This window comes from Lissotriton helveticus, chromosome 5_2 (assembly GCF_964261635.1).
Source record: "Lissotriton helveticus chromosome 5_2, aLisHel1.1, whole genome shotgun sequence".
Classification (NCBI taxonomy): domain Eukaryota; kingdom Metazoa; phylum Chordata; class Amphibia; order Caudata; family Salamandridae; genus Lissotriton; species Lissotriton helveticus.
Window position 1 is genome coordinate 5,038,085 of NC_136066.1, and position 19,570 is coordinate 5,057,654.

The window sequence follows — 19,570 nt, forward strand, 5'->3', positions numbered from 1 at the left end:
CGCAGAACCTCTCTTTATCCCTCCCGCACGCACACCGTTGGTCTGGCTACTAGGTGTGATCCAAGGTGTCTACCAGCATGCCCCTACTGCGCATGTGCGATCCGCGGCCGCAGCCATGTTAGAGTCAGGCGGATGCAGGAAGGACCGTCACGTGTCAGGCGCAGTCACGTGACTCTCAAGGTCAGGCAGAGCTTGAGCCGAGCCCAGGAGACATGTCCGGGCCCAACGGAGACCTGGAGGGGCCCCCGGGGGCCGCGGAGGAGGGGGACCGGCTGGAGGAGTACGGTGAGGACCGGGGGGGAGACTGAGGGCTCCTGGAGGCCGGGGAGGGGCCGGGGCGGGAGGGTGAGGCCTGAGAGGGGAAGGGTGAGGCCTGAGGGGGGGGGGAAGGGTGAGGCCTGAGGGGGGGGGGAAGGGTGAGGCCTGGGGGGGGGGGGGAGGGTGAGGCCTGAGGGGGGGGGGGAAGGGTGAGGCCTGAGGGGGGGGGGTGAGGCCTGAGGGGGGGGGGGGAGGGTGAGGCCTGAGGGGGGGGGGGGGGAAGGGTGAGGCCTGAGGGGGGGGGGAAGGGTGAGGCCTGAGGGGGGGGGGAAGGGTGAGGCCTGAGGGGGGGGGGGAGGGTGAGGCCTGAGGGGGGGGGGAGGGTGAGGCCTGAGGGGGGGGGGGAAGGGTGAGGCCTGAGGGGGGGGGGTGAGGCCTGAGGGGGGGGGGGGAGGGTGAGGCCTGAGGGGGGGGGGGGGGAAGGGTGAGGCCTGAGGGGGGGGGGGAGGGTGAGGCCTGAGGGGGGGGGGGAAGGGTGAGGCCTGAGGGGGGGGGGTGAGGCCTGAGGGGGGGGGGGGAGGGTGAGGCCTGAGGGGGGGGGGGGGGAAGGGTGAGGCCTGAGGGGGGGGGGAAGGGTGAGGCCTGAGGGGGGGGGGAAGGGTGAGGCCTGAGGGGGGGGGGGAGGGTGAGGCCTGAGGGGGGGGGGAGGGTGAGGCCTGAGGGGGGGGGGGAAGGGTGAGGCCTGAGGGGGGGGGGTGAGGCCTGAGGGGGGGGGGGGAGGGTGAGGCCTGAGGGGGGGGGGGGGGAAGGGTGAGGCCTGAGGGGGGGGGGGAGGGTGAGGCCTGAGGGGGGGGGGAGGGTGAGGCCTGAGGGGGGGGGGGGAGGGTGAGGCCTGAGGGGGGGGGGGGAGGGGGCCCAGGGACAAAGAAAGCAAGGAGTAGGGGATGAGAGGGAGCTGGCAAGAAAAGTGAGGGGGGAGGAAAAACTGGGGAGGAAGGTGGAGCGAGTGACCAAAGTGAGGGAGGAGGACTTGGGGAGAAAGTGGGGGGGAGGGAGAGCAGTATGTAACCCTTCCAGTACTTCTCGAGCCCTTTCTTTTTCACCCGCAGATGTTCATGTAACACACGCTCCTTCTGTTCTTTATGTGGTGGGTAAGTGCTTCCCTGATAGGTGAGCGATGGCTCGAGGACACCAGTGGTGTGTCTGCACTTGTCACAGTTGGAGCTCAGGGTCTTCGATGTGTCCTCTAACCTAGGTCTGACCCTGTGGCTGTGTCAGATGCACTGGGAGAGTCTCTTATAAAGTGTGTGTCTGCATTCTTTGCCCCCCTGCTCGCATTCGGATCACCATCCCCTATGTGGTCCCCACACCTGTCCATGCGGCTGGTGGGAACTATCGGCCCCGTTGAAGGCCCCCAGTCAGGTAGTGTTACATCGGAAGAAGGATTTCTCTCCCCCTAGTACTATCAAAATGTGGCACCATAATGTTAGGTCCCTGTCAAAACACCACCGAGAGATTTACGATCTCATCTCCTTAGAAGGCCCGGATGTCTTCTTCATGACAGAGACCTGGCTTGGCGATGAGGACTCTGCCATCATTAATCTAGCCCTTCCCCCAGGCTATGCTATTTACACCTTGAATCGGAAGGGGAGAGGTGGAGGAATTGCTATGGCTTTGAAAACCTGTTTCACCTGTGTTTGGAAGCCTATGAACTTGGTTGGCGCTGAGTGTGCACATTTTTCCATCAGCACAAGTTCGAACCAGACCCTTACAGGTCTGGTGATATATCGCCCTCCTGGGAGTGACTGTGCTTTTAAGAAAGCTCTTCCTCAGCTAGTAAGCTCTCTCTCTCTGCTTACCTCCAATCTCACCATTATCGGCGATCTTAACATCCATTTCGACGCCTTAGAGATACCAGCGGTCAGTGGTCTGCTTGACGATCTCGAAGCTGTACAGTTAACCCAACTGGTCCGTCATCCGACCCATGAGGGTGGCCATATTTTAGATCCGGTTTTCACTAACCTTCAATTGGCTGAGGTTTCATCCCCTAGACCTATGGGATGGAGTGACCATCACCTCATTGAGCTTTCTATTACATCGGTGGTCTACCCCACTGGGAAGCCCGATAAAACATTCAGGCGTCCCTGGAAAAAGCTCAAATTGGAGGATTTCCACCGTGTGTTGACCACCACACCCCTGGCTCATTCGGATGACGTCGAATCTGGGTATAACACCTTCTGTACTTGGATTGTTCGAGCGCTTGATGCACTGATACCGGCTACTTGGAGTAGGAACCGTTCCTCCCAGTCCAATCCCTGGTACTCGGAGGATCTCAGGTGTATAAAAGCCACCTGTCGACAAGCCGAAAGAGCTTGGAGGAAGAGCTATGAGAAAGATTTAAAAGTATCCTACCTGGCCAAGGTTAAGGTATACCATAGAGCTGTCTGCCGGGCTCGAGCTGACTATTATGCAAGGGAATTCCAGGCAAGTTCTAACCCCTCCAAACTGGTTTTCAAAGTCCTGAAGGATCTCACAGCAAACAGACTCCCAAATACGGAGATTTGCTCCCTTGCTCACTGTGAGGGGTTAGCCAGTTTCTTTGTGGAAAAAGTTAATGCCATCTATTGCTCTTTTCCCAAAGTTGACCTGGACAATACGGCTATAACACCTCGTACCCCTCAATGTCTGACCACTCTTCCCATACCATCGGAGGTGGAGTTTAATCTCCTGGCGGCCAGGGTCAAATCTGGCTCACCAGATGACCCTTTGAGACCAGCCCACTTTATGGACTCAGCGTCTCTCTGCCTCCCTCCTATTCGCCATCTGGTGGAGCAATCGCTTACCATCGGCTCAGTTCCACCTGCCTGGAAGGCTGCCTGTGTTATGCCTATTATAAAAAAGCCGGGGCTGGATCCATTGAAGCCGGAGAGTTATAGACCCATCTCTCTCCTTCCATGGGTGGCAAAGATCACTGAGGCCCATGTGAATGTCATCTTAACGAAACATCTGACTTCTGCTCATCTACTGGATCCCACACAGAATGGTTTTAGACCTGAACATAGTACAGAGACGGCACTCTTATTCATGGTTGAACACCTCCGCTCTGTACTAGATGCGGGTCAAACGGTGGCACTGGTCCTTTTGGACCTTAGTGCCGCCTTTGACACTGTATCCCATACCATTCTTGTCCAGAGGCTTGGTGAGGCAGGCATATCAGGCTGGGCGCTAGACTGGTTTCAGTCGTTCCTTTCGGAACGTTCCTTTCAGGTGGTTGTACCACCATTTAGATCCAAGTCACATGCCATCACCCAAGGAGTCCCGCAGGGGTCGGCGTTGAGCCCCACTCTTTTCAACCTTTACGTCCAACCGTTGGCGGAGGTTGCGAAGAGTTGGGGTCTCACTATGGTATCATACGCCGATGATACCCAGTTGGCGGTAGCACTCAATGGAGATTCCGACCAACTGGCATCCAACTTTGCGGACGGTTTGAGGGCTGTTGCCAGTTGGCTAACGGCCAACTGCTTACAGCTCAACGCCCTCAAAACCGAAGTGATGGTATTGGGGAAACATCCTGATCTATGGGGTGCAAAGTGGTGGCCTAATGAATTAGGACCCCCGCCAACACCTGTGTCGGAACTCAAGAATTTGGGTGTTTGGCTGGATTCCAAACTCTCCTTTTCGTGCCACACCAAAAAGGTGGCATCTATGTGCTTTGGCATCTTACGTGGTTTGAGGCCTATCCTCAAATTTTTTGATGCCCCCACCCGTCAGATGGTGGTTCAAGCGAGCGTACTATCTAGACTCGACTATGCCAGTGCATTACTTTTAGGTGCTAACCAGGTGGAAGTCCTGCGATTCCAACGGGTCCAGAATGCGGCAGCTAGAGCCCTGGTGGGCCTCCCGCGGTTTTGCTCAGCCCGCAACACAATTTTCAAACTTCACTGGCTGCCAATCATCAGACGTATCGAATTCAAGGCGCTATGTTTTGCTTTCAAAATCTTGAAATCTGATACCCCTGCCATCCTTCAGCATCTTTTGACTCCCTACATTCCCTTACGTAGCCTGCGTTCGGCTGGCCAAAGTCTGGCACTTGTTCCCCGATTTCAAAAATGCAGATTGGGCGGTCGATCGTTCATGGTGATGGCCTCCAAATTATGGAATGCACTTCCTGCCCACATTCGTTCCTTAGAAAATCTTTTTGTCTTTAGGAAAGCTGTTAAAACATATCTTTTTCCCCTGCCCTACTAGCTTTCTTCTTGCTCTCTGCTCTGTTAGTTATGTTCTTTTCAGTTATAGCGCCGGGACGCCCCTTCGCTGGGGCAGCTGTGCGCTCAAAAAGTCTATATAACATAACATATAGCCCTGCACACCTGTAGCGTTGTCTATGTATGTGCAGCCCTTGTTTCTGTGCACCTGCTGACCTTGCAGGTTGAGCGCCTCTGTATCCAGTTCAGCTCTGGTTGGCTCCAGCCTCATGCAGCTCTCTGCCGCCCAGGGCGGTCTTCTTCTGACACAACCCTTGCTGTAAAGAACAAGCATTGGCATAGCCAATAGGTCTCGCATTTACGTGAGTTTAAGCTATTGGAAATGACAATGCCTTTTATTTATGTTTCAAAAACGAAAAAAAAAGTAAAGCATTGTTATTTGCAATGTCAATAGCTCAAACTTGCGTAAATGTGACACCTATTGCATTGCAAATGCTTGTTTACCTGGTAGGTAAAGGGAATGCACAGTTAGATGGTAGTTTTAAACATAAATGTCAACTGATTGCGGGTAAAACGAAGAAATCAAAAGTTAATTTGGTCCCTAAAACCCCAGTACCCGCCTTGGTACCCTCTATGCTCAACTCTATCTTGGATCTTCCCAGGGCACTGGAGGCCTTCCAGGCAGTGATGACCAGCTTACTGGATTTAAAATTGAGCTCCATTGTGGAGAGGCTGACTCGGATCGAGAAACTAATGACTTACCTCCCTCGTCAGAAGGGTTAAAGACTAATCAGAGTCAGAGTACCGCAAGAGTTCCTGGAGTACGGACAAACCCGACTAACACTACAGTGGATCAGGGACATACTCCACTTCAGATGCAGCCTGTAGTACAGGGGGGGCTTGGAGTTTATATCCCTGTACAGGGTAATGTTACAGGTGAAAGTCTCTGCTCAAGGACCCAGATGATGGGCAGTGAAGTGGCCTAGTCATCGAGACTTCCAGTTATTGACTTGCCACCTGAATCCACCCCGTATGTAGTTGTTCTGGGGAATGTGCCATCTCACCCCCGTGAGATCAATGATGATTATGGCCAGCTAAAAAAAAACGTATTGCATTGGCTATCTATTAATACTGTTTTGGGTGCACGGGTGGCCAATAATATCATCATGGTGCACTGAGTCAGCTGGGTTGGCAGCTCGGGTAAATTGGGTTCTGGCGAATGTGTTATGAATTTTGATGGCCCACATCTTGCTGGTAGGATTTTGTCTAGGGACAGATACCCTGCCTTTCCACCCCTTGTTGTAAATATTTTTGTCCACCCTAAGCGTGGAAGGGTATACTCAGACATGAGTCCCTTGCTCATTGCACCATCAGGATTCAAGCAAGCCGGGCCGAAGACGGCTGTAATGCCAGAAACCAGTCCCCGGAAGCTTGTTTCCTTCCCAGTGTAAGAATTGGCTTTTGTAGTCTGGTCTGCCCTGTTCCCATGATGCACTGGGCCAGGGACAGACTAATTTGCATACAGCCAGGTTCTGAAACTGGGATGGTGCAATGAGCTAAAAAACGGTGTTGGATCTAGCCCTGATCTCTTGACTGGGTGAGAGTATTCTGCTTAATTCAGAGACTCTGTCCCTCACCACCCCTTGTTGTAAATATTTTTGTCCACCCTAAGCGTGGAAGGGTATACTCAGACATGAGTCCCTTGCTCATTGCACCATCAGGATTCAAGCAAGCCGGGCCGAAGACGGCTGTAATGCCAGAAACCGGTCCCCGGAAGCTTGTTTCCTTCCCAGTGTAAGAATTGGCTTTTGTAGTCTGGTCTGCCCTGTTCCCATGATGCACTGGGCCAGGGACAGACTAATTTGCATACAGCCAGGTTCTGAAACTGGGATGGTGCAATGAGCTAAAAAACGGTGTTGGATCTAGCCCTGATCTCTTGACTGGGTGAGAGTATTCTGCTTAATTCAGAGACTCTGTCCCTCACCACCCCTTGTTGTAAATATTTTTGTCCACCCTAAGCGTGGAAGGGTATACTCAGACATGAGTCCCTTGCTCATTGCACCATCAGGATTCAAGCAAGCCGGGCCGAAGACGGCTGTAATGCCAGAAACCGGTCCCCGGAAGCTTGTTTCCTTCCCAGTGTAAGAATTGGCTTTTGTAGTCTGGTCTGCCCTGTTCCCATGATGCACTGGGCCAGGGACAGACTAATTTGCATACAGCCAGGTTCTGAAACTGGGATGGTGCAATGAGCTAAAAAACGGTGTTGGATCTAGCCCTGATCTCTTGACTGGGTGAGAGTATTCTGCTTAATTCAGAGACTCTGTCCCTCACCACCCCTTGTTGTAAATATTTTTGTCCACCCTAAGCGTGGAAGGGTATACTCAGACATGAGTCCCTTGCTCATTGCACCATCAGGATTCAAGCAAGACGGGCCGAAGACGGCTGTAATGCCAGAAACCGGTCCCCGGAAGCTTGTTTTCTTCCCAGTGTAAGAATTGGCTTTTGTAGTCTGGTCTGCCCTGTTCCCATGATGCACTGGGCCAGGGACAGACTAATTTGCATACAGCCAGGTTCTGAAACTGGGATGGTGCAATGAGCTAAAAAACGGTGTTGGATCTAGCCCTGATCTCTTGACTGGGTGAGAGTATTCTGCTTAATTCAGAGACTCTGTCCCTCACCACCCCTTGTTGTAAATATTTTTGTCCAGCCTAAGCGTGGAAGGGTATACTCAGACATGAGTCCCTTGCTCATTGCACCATCAGGATTCAAGCAAGCCGGGCAGAAGACGGCTGTAATGCCAGAAACCGGTCCCCGGAAGCTTGTTTCCTTCCCAGTGTAAGAATTGGCTTTTGTAGTCTGGTCTGCCCTGTTCCCATGATGCACTGGGCCAGGGACAGACTCATTTGCATACAGCCAGGTTCTGAAACTGGGATGGTGCAATGAGCTAAAAAACGGTGTTGGATCTAGCCCTGATCTCTTGACTGGGTGAGAGTATTCTGCTTAATTCAGAGACTCTGTCCCTCACCACCCCTTGTTGTAAATATTTTTGTCCACCCTAAGCGTGGAAGGGTATACTCAGACATAAGTCCCTTGCTCATTGCACCATCAGGATTCAAGCAAGCCGGGCCGAAGACGGCTGTAATGCCAGAAACCGGTCCCCGGAAGCTTGTTTCCTTCCCAGTGTAAGAATTGGCTTTTGTAGTCTGGTCTGCCCTGTTCCCATGATGCACTGGGCCAGGGACAGACTAATTTGCATACAGCCAGGTTCTGAAACTGGGATGGTGCAATGAGCTAAAAAACGGTGTTGGATCTAGCCCTGATCTCTTGACTGGGTGAGAGTATTCTGCTTAATTCAGAGACTCTGTCCCTCACCACCCCTTGTTGTAAATATTTTTGTCCACCCTAAGCGTGGAAGGGTATACTCAGACATGAGTCCCTTGCTCATTGCACCATCAGGATTCAAGCAAGCCGGGCCGAAGACGGCTGTAATGCCAGAAACCGGTCCCCGGAAGCTTGTTTCCTTCCCAGTGTAAGAATTGGCTTTTGTAGTCTGGTCTGCCCTGTTCCCATGATGCACTGGGCCAGGGACAGACTAATTTGCATACAGCCAGGTTCTGAAACTGGGATGGTGCAATGAGCTAAAAAACGGTGTTGGATCTAGCCCTGATCTCTTGACTGGGTGAGAGTATTCTGCTTAATTCAGAGACTCTGTCCCTCACCACCCCTTGTTGTAAATATTTTTGTCCACCCTAAGCGTGGAAGGGTATACTCAGACATGAGTCCCTTGCTCATTGCACCATCAGGATTCAAGCAAGCCGGGCCGAAGACGGCTGTAATGCCAGAAACCGGTCCCCGGAAGCTTGTTTCCTTCCCAGTGTAAGAATTGGCTTTTGTAGTCTGGTCTGCCCTGTTCCCATGATGCACTGGGCCAGGGACAGACTAATTTGCATACAGCCAGGTTCTGAAACTGGGATGGTGCAATGAGCTAAAAAACGGTGTTGGATCTAGCCCTGATCTCTTGACTGGGTGAGAGTATTCTGCTTAATTCAGAGACTCTGTCCCTCACCACCCCTTGTTGTAAATATTTTTGTCCACCCTAAGCGTGGAAGGGTATACTCAGACATGAGTCCCTTGCTCATTGCACCATCAGGATTCAAGCAAGACGGGCCGAAGACGGCTGTAATGCCAGAAACCGGTCCCCGGAAGCTTGTTTTCTTCCCAGTGTAAGAATTGGCTTTTGTAGTCTGGTCTGCCCTGTTCCCATGATGCACTGGGCCAGGGACAGACTAATTTGCATACAGCCAGGTTCTGAAACTGGGATGGTGCAATGAGCTAAAAAACGGTGTTGGATCTAGCCCTGATCTCTTGACTGGGTGAGAGTATTCTGCTTAATTCAGAGACTCTGTCCCTCACCACCCCTTGTTGTAAATATTTTTGTCCAGCCTAAGCGTGGAAGGGTATACTCAGACATGAGTCCCTTGCTCATTGCACCATCAGGATTCAAGCAAGCCGGGCAGAAGACGGCTGTAATGCCAGAAACCGGTCCCCGGAAGCTTGTTTCCTTCCCAGTGTAAGAATTGGCTTTTGTAGTCTGGTCTGCCCTGTTCCCATGATGCACTGGGCCAGGGACAGACTAATTTGCATACAGCCAGGTTCTGAAACTGGGATGGTGCAATGAGCTAAAAAACGGTGTTGGATCTAGCCCTGATCTCTTGACTGGGTGAGAGTATTCTGCTTAATTCAGAGACTCTGTCCCTCACCACCCCTTGTTGTAAATATTTTTGTCCACCCTAAGCGTGGAAGGGTATACTCAGACATAAGTCCCTTGCTCATTGCACCATCAGGATTCAAGCAAGCCGGGCCGAAGACGGCTGTAATGCCAGAAACCGGTCCCCGGAAGCTTGTTTCCTTCCCAGTGTAAGAATTGGCTTTTGTAGTCTGGTCTGCCCTGTTCCCATGATGCACTGGGCCAGGGACAGACTAATTTGCATACAGCCAGGTTCTGAAACTGGGATGGTGCAATGAGCTAAAAAACGGTGTTGGATCTAGCCCTGATCTCTTGACTGGGTGAGAGTATTCTGCTTAATTCAGAGACTCTGTCCCTCACCACCCCTTGTTGTAAATATTTTTGTCCACCCTAAGCGTGGAAGGGTATACTCAGACATGAGTCCCTTGCTCATTGCACCATCAGGATTCAAGCAAGCCGGGCCGAAGACGGCTGTAATGCCAGAAACCGGTCCCCGGAAGCTTGTTTCCTTCCCAGTGTAAGAATTGGCTTTTGTAGTCTGGTCTGCCCTGTTCCCATGATGCACTGGGCCAGGGACAGACTAATTTGCATACAGCCAGGTTCTGAAACTGGGATGGTGCAATGAGCTAAAAAACGGTGTTGGATCTAGCCCTGATCTCTTGACTGGGTGAGAGTATTCTGCTTAATTCAGAGACTCTGTCCCTCACCACCCCTTGTTGTAAATATTTTTGTCCACCCTAAGCGTGGAAGGGTATACTCAGACATGAGTCCCTTGCTCATTGCACCATCAGGATTCAAGCAAGCCGGGCCGAAGACGGCTGTAATGCCAGAAACCGGTCCCCGGAAGCTTGTTTCCTTCCCAGTGTAAGAATTGGCTTTTGTAGTCTGGTCTGCCCTGTTCCCATGATGCACTGGGCCAGGGACAGACTAATTTGCATACAGCCAGGTTCTGAAACTGGGATGGTGCAATGAGCTAAAAAACGGTGTTGGATCTAGCCCTGATCTCTTGACTGGGTGAGAGTATTCTGCTTCATTCAGAGACTCTGTCCCTCACCACCCCTTGTTGTAAATATTTTTGTCCACCCTAAGCGTGGAAGGGTATACTCAGACATGAGTCCCTTGCTCATTGCACCATCAGGATTCAAGCAAGCCGGGCCGAAGACGGCTGTAATGCCAGAAACCGGTCCCCGGAAGCTTGTTTCCTTCCCAGTGTAAGAATTGGCTTTTGTAGTCTGGTCTGCCCTGTTCCCATGATGCACTGGGCCAGGGACAGACTAATTTGCATACAGCCAGGTTCTGAACCTGGGATGGTGCAATGAGCTAAAAAACGGTGTTGGATCTAGCCCTGATCTCTTGACTGGGTGAGAGTACTCTGCTTAATTCAGAGACTCTGTCCCTCACCACCCCTTGTTGTAAATATTTTTGTCCACCCTAAGCGTGGAAGGGTATACTCAGACATGAGTCCCTTGCTCATTGCACCATCAGGATTCAAGCAAGCCGGGCCGAAGACGGCTGTAATGCCAGAAACCGGTCCCCGGAAGCTTGTTTCCTTCCCAGTGTAAGAATTGTCTTTTGTAGTCTGGTCTGCCCTGCCCTGTTCCCATGATGCACTGGGCCAGGGACAGACTAATTTGCATACAGCCAGGTTCTGAAACTGGGATGGTGCAATGAGCTAAAAAACGGTGTTGGATCTAGCCCTGATCTCTTGACTGGGTGAGAGTATTCTGCTTAATTCAGAGACTCTGTCCCTCACCACCCCTTGTTGTAAATATGGATCGGTTATAAGGGCTCTACCACTGGGTTTCTTTTATAAACCGGAGTTACCCATGGATATCCCTAGAAACTTTTCTACGGAAGTTAGCCAAGAAGGGTGGTCACGAAGATTCCCACCTGCACTTGCGCAATTGCCTACACCACGAGCTCATGCAACATCGCTGTCGGGCTGGTAGTAGATCGCCCCTCCTAATCAGGAGTAAAGTAATAGATTGTCTTCCTTGGCAGGGTTGGAGGAGTGTGATTGACTCAGGAGCCTTACAATGCACAGCATTCCCCAATGATAGCGGAGGGGGCTCCAAGCGTATCTGCTTGTGAGCTCGATCCTAATAAACAGCATTCCCCAATGATAGCGGAGGGGGCTCCAAGCGTATCTGCTTGTGAGCTCGATCCTAATAAACCGCATTCCCCAATGATAGCGGAGGGGGCTCCAAGCGTATCTGCTTTTGAGCTCGATCCTAATAAACAGCATTCCCCAATGATAGCGGAGGGGGCTCCAAGCGTATCTGCTTGTGAGCTCGATCCTAATAAACAGCATTCTCCAGTGGTAGCTGAGGGGGCTCCAAGCGTATCTGCTTGTGAGCTCGATCCTAATACACAGCATTCCCCAGTGATCGCTGAGGGAGCTCCAAGCGTATCTGTGAGCTCGATCCTAATAAACAGCATTCCCCAATGATAGCGGAGGGGGCTCCAAGCGTATCTGCTTGTGAGCTCGATCCTAATAAACAGCATTCCCCAGTGATCGCTGAGGGGGCTCCAAGCGTATCTGCTTGTGAGCTCGATCCTAATAAACCGCATTCCCCAATGATAGCGGAGGGGGCTCCAAGCGTATCTGCGCGTGAGCTCGATCCTAATACACAGCATTCCCCAGTGATCGCTGAGGGGGCTCCAAGCGTATCTGCTTGTGAGCTCGATCCTAATAATCCGCATTCCCCAATGATGGCGGAGGGGGCTCCAAGCGTATCTGCTTGTGAGCTCGATCCTAATAAACAGCATTCTCCAGTGATCGCTGAGGGGGCTCCAAGCGTATCTGCTTGTGAGCTCGATCCTAATAAACAGCATTCTCCAGTGGTAGCTGAGGGGGCTCTAAGCGTATCTGCTTGTGAGCTCGATCCTAATAAACAGCATTCCCCAGTGATTGCTGAGGGGGCTCCAAGCGTATCTGCTTGTGAGCTCGATCCTAATAAACAGCATTCCCCAGTGATCGCTGAGGGGGCTCCAAGCGTATCTGCTTCTGAGCTCGATCCTAATAAACAGCATTCTCCAGTGGTAGCTGAGGGGGCTCCAAGCGTATCTGCTTGTGAGCTCGATCCTAATAAACAGCATTCCCCAGTGATCGCTGAGGGGGCTCCAAGCGTATCTGCTTCTGAGCTCGATCCTAATAAACAGCATTCTCCAGTGGTAGTTGAGGAAGCCCCATCCTTATCTGCTAATAATATCTTATCGTGGAGCATAGCGGGTTTGGCCAACAAGATTCAAGACCCATTATGGTTGCAATTTGTGAACACATTTTCTGTGATTTGTTTACAAGAAACGTGGCTGTGATTTATTCCTGGAGGGATACAAGGCTTTTTTTGTGCCAGCCTCCCCCTCGTGGGGTGGAAGACCGAAGGTGGCCTTGTTACTTGTATAGCTCTGGCAGTCGATTGCCAGATCCAGGTCGTGCCATCTCCAAGTCCAGGGATACAGGCGCTGATACTAACAAGCATTTGCAATGCAATAGGTCTCGCATTTTCGAGTTTTGTAAATGTGAAACTTATTGCATCACAAATGCAAGTTGCGCCCCTTTTTATTTAGTCGAGCCATGTTTAAAGAAAGGGGTGTGGTCACCATTAGAGTGAAAGCGTGGTATGGTGCGCTTTTACAAAAAAAGCATTTGTTTGTAAAGTGGGTAAACAAATGCTTTTTGTAAAAGTGCCCCATTCTGTGCTTTCACTTTAATGGCGGCCACGCCCCTTTCCATGGACTCGGCTTCTTTAAGGAAAGGGGTGCTGTGACATTAAAGTTTAAGTGCGCCATGGGGCATTCAACATGCGGCCACGTTTGAGGCAGCAAGTAAAGCAAAGGGATGGCCGCCACTATTAGCAAGGCATGCCTTGCTATGTAAAAAAAAAAAACATCTGTTGCGAGAGAGCGCGTCCTGCTGCTAACAGCAGGCATGCGAAAAACATTAAAGTAAACAGAGCTCTGAGGCTGTAATTTAAGCCTACTGAGCAACAATACTGTAAAAGGGGGAGTCCTCATGGGAGGTTTCAAATGAAGACAAGTTGGTACTAAGGAGGGACTAACAAACCTATTTACGAATCAGAAGCCAGATTTACGAAGGACCACGACACAAGCCAGTGACAAATGTGGGTGGAGAGTGGGCGGGGCATCAGGTGCACACTCCAATACAGCATTTTTGCAGAGCAGTGCATTGCCTGCGCCGGCTCGACCCCAAAAAATGACCCACACAACATCGAATAAACTCCCAGGGTGTCTAGGTAATTAGCTTTCGTAAAACAAAAAATATTGCTTAGCAGCCGCAAGAAACATCGCGGCTTTCAGTGCTTTTAAAGCAGCCACCATGAATGGGGCTTCTCTGAAGGCATCTCCACCTGGGAGGATGAGATTTGTAAATATAGTGGGCTGTAGCCCACCTGCCAGGCCTGTGAGCCCAACTTACTGCCACAAGAAGGAAATACCTGGTAGGACCTCCCCTCTGTGTAGTGGGAACATTTGAGGGCGTCAATACCCAAAGATTAGGAGGAACTCGGAGACCCATGGTGGGATCGGGCATTAAACAAGAATTGTGAGGTAAACCCAGTACAAGACACAGTCTCTGATGTGGAAGAACACACTTTGCACTCGTACTTGCGAGGTTTGGGGGCCTGCGTGGCTGAGGTTGCTAATTAAACAGCACCCATGATACACAGTGTGCCTGCTGCTCAAGAAGTGCCCACCCCGCGAGACTCCAGCCACGCTCTGAATGGGGAGCAGGGTCCAGACTCATTTGTAGAGGATTAGATCCAAACTGGGGTGGCATGGTCAGCAACAAAAGGATGGATTTGGGTCTGATCTCTATCCCTGGGATGAGTGTTTGACACTGTTCAGCATTCGGTCCATTAATTGCTCTTTTTGCATTTTTCTCTTCAATGCATTTAATGGTCTTTCCTGGGGGTGGACAAAACTTGCGGGATTTGTGTTCCCATAATTCATGAAATTCCAGCAAAAAAATATGCAAAATAACGAGTAATTGCGCAAAATGCAAATACATCGTTTGCACTATAGTTTAGTACAAAAATGTGTTTTTGTTGCAATTTCTGCAGCCTGGATGTATTTCACACTAAAATGAGTGCAAGAAAAGCACCAACAGCTGACGGCTGCATACACAGTTTTTTTTAAAATGATACTTTCATGGTGTTATACTATCTATGCCATTCTTCCACACTGGGAATCCAGTTCACCAAGTATGCACTTTCACTCTGATCCAATCTGTCATCGTTTCAGTACCCAAGCTCCAGGGCTTCTCCCTCGCCTCCTCACTTCTTCTAGGCCCTCAGTCCAACTGTTTGTCAATCTCTCACACTTCTTGATGGGCAGGAGTGAGTGAGCTTGTTGAGTCAGCAGCACACTGCTTCCTAGGGCTACTCCCTGAACATGCAAGAGAACAGATATACCCACACGTCAGACAAATATTCCTCTCATTAAACATTCTCCAGATCAACCCACCTTAGAAGCACCACTGAACAATGTCTTCAAAAGCAGCTGATGAACTTATAATAAAGATGCAATATAAGCCAATATCCCTGTTTTCCTAAACCATGTTTTACTACAGAAAATGCACAGCTTTCAATAACAAAAGATCGCATAAACTTTGTAAGTTGAAATGGGATTTTTCTATATTCGAGTTTACGTCATTGATAAGGCAAAACGAATGGTCTCAATTTGCCGTGTGGTCCTACAGGGAATTACTGAACACCTATGAGTGTAAGGCTTTCGTGAAGGAGAAAAGTGTTGGGTTATTAAATAGGAGAGAAGTTCTTCTGAAGGGTGGCAGCGGCATTCTTGGTGGCAGAAATCCTTTTGTGGTATCTAAGAAATAAATATATAGAAGATTAGAGGGAAGAAATGGATTGGCACTGCAGAGTGAATGTCTGAGTTCGTAGGGCAATGTGAGGCTACCACCGCTAGACACCTGTCAATGCCCCAGAGTAGATTCAACTTTGCCCATTCTCGAATAGGAAGCTGTTGGAGTAATTTGAGAGAGACTGGCGGGGGTGACCCTTCTCTTTCTTAGATTGCTCATTGGATGCCCAGTGATATTCTATTGCTCTTGGCTGGGTTTAGTAAGCATTGCTAAGAAGGAGTAAAGAAATGGCAAGACTATTGCATTTATACCATTGATCACCTGTCTTCATGTTCACGCCACTTGAAGGAGTGGAATCGTCAGAATTGTCTGAGCTGGAAGAAAAATGTCTGCGAGTTTGTAAAGTCTTTGCGGTCACTTTGGAGCACTCATTTGGTGGCCTGCTAATTTAATGAATTGTTCTTCTGAATATCAACCTCCAGAGCCTCGTGTTACAAGAATATCAAGGACAAAATAGGTGAGTGCGTAGAGGGAAGTATAGACTTACTATTCCTGATCCCACATCTAGGCACCTTGAAGATACATGTACCGTGTGTGGACAAAGGTATAGAAAATCTAGACTTGCCTGTCAATATTTCTTTTTTGTATATTTTGTCATCGATAATAACATTTTCATTTTATTTGTCTTTCTCAAATACTGTACATTCTCTGTGAGGGTGGGGGGTAGAGGGGGTTGGTATATTTGCCAGACCAAACACTTTAAAATACAATGAATGATGAATGAGAGGCTTCAGGTCTATTAGCAGAAGTCCACCTAAGTTCTCATTGAACACATTTTCATTTTGAAACCTTTCGGGCGACAACCTTTAGTCGGATCAGAACAGCATCATTTACTTAATTTATAGCTAAAGATGCCCCTTTGATGTTATTTCTGTGTTTCTTCCCATCTAGATTGTTCTGCCATATTTTGATCATTAGAGCTGGCATCTATAATGACCGATGTGGCGTTGTTCCATCTTGTGATTGAAGACAGTATTTGAAGTGTCCAAAACAAAATAGATGTCTTGGGGTCACTATCTTGAAATTATAGAAAATAATGTTCTAAGATTGCCAACCTCAGTTAATGGTTTTGCCAAGGCTTGTTTTGCAAGCATTTGGTAAGGCCAGAAGCTATGACTTGACCTTGTGGAGGTTTGTTTCCTATGCTTCCAAGATGGCTGGCATGTTCAATCAATACTCAAGCGGTGGTCTTCCTGGAAAAATAGACAATAATATTCTAATTGGCTAAATGTTATTTTACAATACTTCAAAATGGTCACTAAATTGTGTATACACGCAGCATGGCGGCCATCTTAGAAGTATAAAAAAAAAAATCCAAGATAGTCCGTGCCGTTATTGGCCTTGCCAGTTATTCCACTGCATTGTCAATCAGTCAAAATTGTATAGCAAAGTATATAAAACACATACAATTCATTTCATCCATAACCATTAAAATATCTCAATAGTAAATCTTGAGTCCCATCACGTTACCCTTATCTCTTCTGATACTCAAAGACCCTCTAATAAAATTAAGAACAGTCTGGCAAATATCTAAAGAATAAAGATGCAGTAAAAATCGAAAACCTTCATGATAAGAACTAAAACTGCGCGGTAACTCCAATGCTGACAAACAACAAGCAGTGGCAAAGCAAGGTTGATTGGCTTTGTAAATGCTGGTTTAATGATTGCCATACAAATGTGAACTATATTTTTTTGTATAAAAATGGTCACAGGATTGAATGTCAGCAGTTAGCGCCGCGGAAGCAGCACCAGAGCACCTCTAGCTTTGTTCGCATGCACAAGATATACAACTACCGTCTTTCTACCCGGTGGGGGTTAGTTTTAAAATTAAAACTCCCTGTGAAGTCCAATATCTCCGTTCTGACAGGAATGAACTGTCCTGAATCACCCCGACTGGCAGTTCATTACTGCTATCCGATTTATAATGCCCTGAAAAAACAGATGTGATGCAGCGTGCGCGCGGAAGTCCTCCCAGTGAGCTCAAAATATGAAGATTGCTTCCTGCTCTCCAGGGAGGGAAAGCGCGCCATGCGCACGCTGTGTTGAAATGTTAGCCCTACACGGGGACAGGAGATGTACACGCATACGGAGTGCACATCTCCGGTCCCCCTTTGATCAGCTTGCCCAGGGGAAATTATTAAATGATTTATTAACCCCTTTGCCGCAATTTCGCGGCAGTGCGGCACTTCCGCAAAACGGGCGGGGCCGCATCGGCCGTGCGCAGCACTACGAAGGTAGTGCTCGCGACGTCCAACGGCAGCACTTAAGGGGTTAAATGAACCTGATAGCACTGTCCGACCTACATAGCATTGCCCTCGTTCCCACTTTTAAAGAGAGAGGTAGTGGTTCTTTTATAGAACACATTTTAATTTCATCCGCTTTATTTTGCGGTTTCACTATTGTGGAAAGTGTTTTTAGTGACCATAACCCGCTCTGCGCCCAACTGTGTGGTCCGCTTTTATTATGAAGTAGTAGCGTGGCATCTAAAGGTACGTTAAGACCAACAATAAGATGCACAACAACGACTTAAATGGTCCCAGATCTCTCCAGATGAGTTTTATTATGCAGTTAAAGAATCTTGTGCTTCCGAGCTTGCACTGTGTACCTCGCAGGGTATTCCCCCGAGGAGGTTATCAGTGCTTATAATCTTATCTTCATCAAAATTGGAGAACTTCTAATTGTGCCGGCTCGTAGAGTTACAACTTCTACCCCCAAATGGTTTGATTCTTCTTGCTCCGAGGCGGCAAGAAAGCTGAAGGAAGCCTTGATAGCTAACCTGAGAAACCAATCTCTGGTTCGTGTGTGCCGCAAAGAGTATAAAATAATATTAGCCAAACGGAAGAGAGATTTGTAGGAGGCCTGGAGGGAGTTAGTTGAGTACCCTTAGGAATAGCTCCTGGTTTTGGTGCATGGTTAATAGACCACTCTTTGAGCATGATGTAGGAGGGCTTTAGACTCGCATATTACAGAGGAGGAATGGGATCTCCATTTTAAAACCATGTTTGAAAGCCCAATGGAACAAACCTGTCTGGCAGGCCATGATATGGACGCCTCTGTAATGGTTTTCGAACAGGGAGAGGTCGAGGTTGGCATTGTAGGATTAACGGCCAACAAAGCTCCAGGACCAGATGGTATTCCTCCTGATCTTTTTAAGTCTGACCCACTCTTTTGGGTCTCGGTCCTTGTGGCTGTTGAATGCAGCAGCTCGGAGAGGTAGCCCTGAGTCCTGGGCAACTTCTACTATTGTCCCCATTTTGAAGAAGGATGATCGGAATAGCACCTATTGCTATAGGCCAATCTCACTCCTTGATTCAGTGGTTGAGGTGGTGGGCCCTATACTTTTAGAAAACCTTTTCATTTGGGCGGAAGATCATAAGATCTTGTCCGATGTTCAGTTTGGATTTCGCCCTGGGCGGTCTATTGTTGCCCCATCCCTTAATCTAACCATGGTTCTAAGCAAATATACTGTGGAGCGTCTACCCAGCCTTCATGGACCTGGCCTCCACATTTGATTGCATGAACAGGGATAAACTGTGGCAGTCCATGAGGGCTATGGGGGTAGAGATTAATATTGTTTACTTTTTACAGGACCTGCAAAGGAAGACTAAGGCAAATGTCCAATTTTCCCAGGACCTCCATGTCTCTCGAGACTTTAGCAGCAGTAGGGGAGTACGGCAAGGATGTATTCTGGCCCCTTTTTGTTCAATCTTTACATCAATTGCCTTGGAGTGCTAAGAGCCCCGGGGGTACACTATCTGTATGTAGGGTGACGTGGTCTTCTCGTCATTCTGTATGCGGATGACGCAGTCCTTTTATCGAGGACTTCGAGAGGTCTGCGATCCTTGTTAGACTCTTTTTCCAACTTTATGGCGGACAGGGACCTATCTGTCAATAATTCAAAATCTTATGTAATGCAGGTAGGGTCTCGTCCTGAAAAAAGTTTTCAATTTCTAGTTGGCCCCGCTAAAGTCCCCAGGACCAATGTTTTTTCCTACCTGGAGGTCCTTATGGATAACCAGTTAAAATTGGGGCCACAATTATGCAGGAAAACGGGAGATCTGGCCTGGGTGAATGCGGCCATATTTAATTTTGCTTCCAAACTAGTGAAGAGAATCTATCAAGCAGAAAGTGTGGCTACAGCTAGCTATGGTAGTGAAATTTGGGGGCATATTCTCGCGGATTCTCTTCAGGTGGCCGAGAATACTTTTTTGAAGCGCCTGCTGTGCGTTCCCCGTGGTATGTCTAACCTGGCGGCCCATGAGGAACAGGGGGTCCCCTATTTAAGTGACATCCTGGCAGTACGCCGACTTGTGTTTTGGCTGAAGTGCTGGCTGAATGAGTCCCGATTTCCTTGGCTCAAATATATCAAAAATAGCCTTGAAGGGTTAGGATGTGGTGATTTATACTCTAATCCCGAAACTATTGTAAAGAAGGACGTGGAGACAATTAGGGATTCCT

General features: G+C 49.1%; 1 protein-coding gene across 1 annotated transcript in view; it reads left to right on the forward strand.

The window, feature by feature from the left end:
* The first annotated feature begins 143 nt into the window (after positions 1-143).
* The window catches only part of BBLN (bublin coiled coil protein), a 32,091-nt gene continuing 12,664 nt past the window's right edge, over positions 144-19,570 (forward strand). The window contains exon 1 of the mRNA XM_078646626.1: positions 144-285. Within this exon, the coding sequence (XP_078502752.1) occupies positions 213-285 (73 nt within the window). The 5' untranslated portion in view covers positions 144-212. The remainder of the gene's footprint in view (positions 286-19,570) is intronic.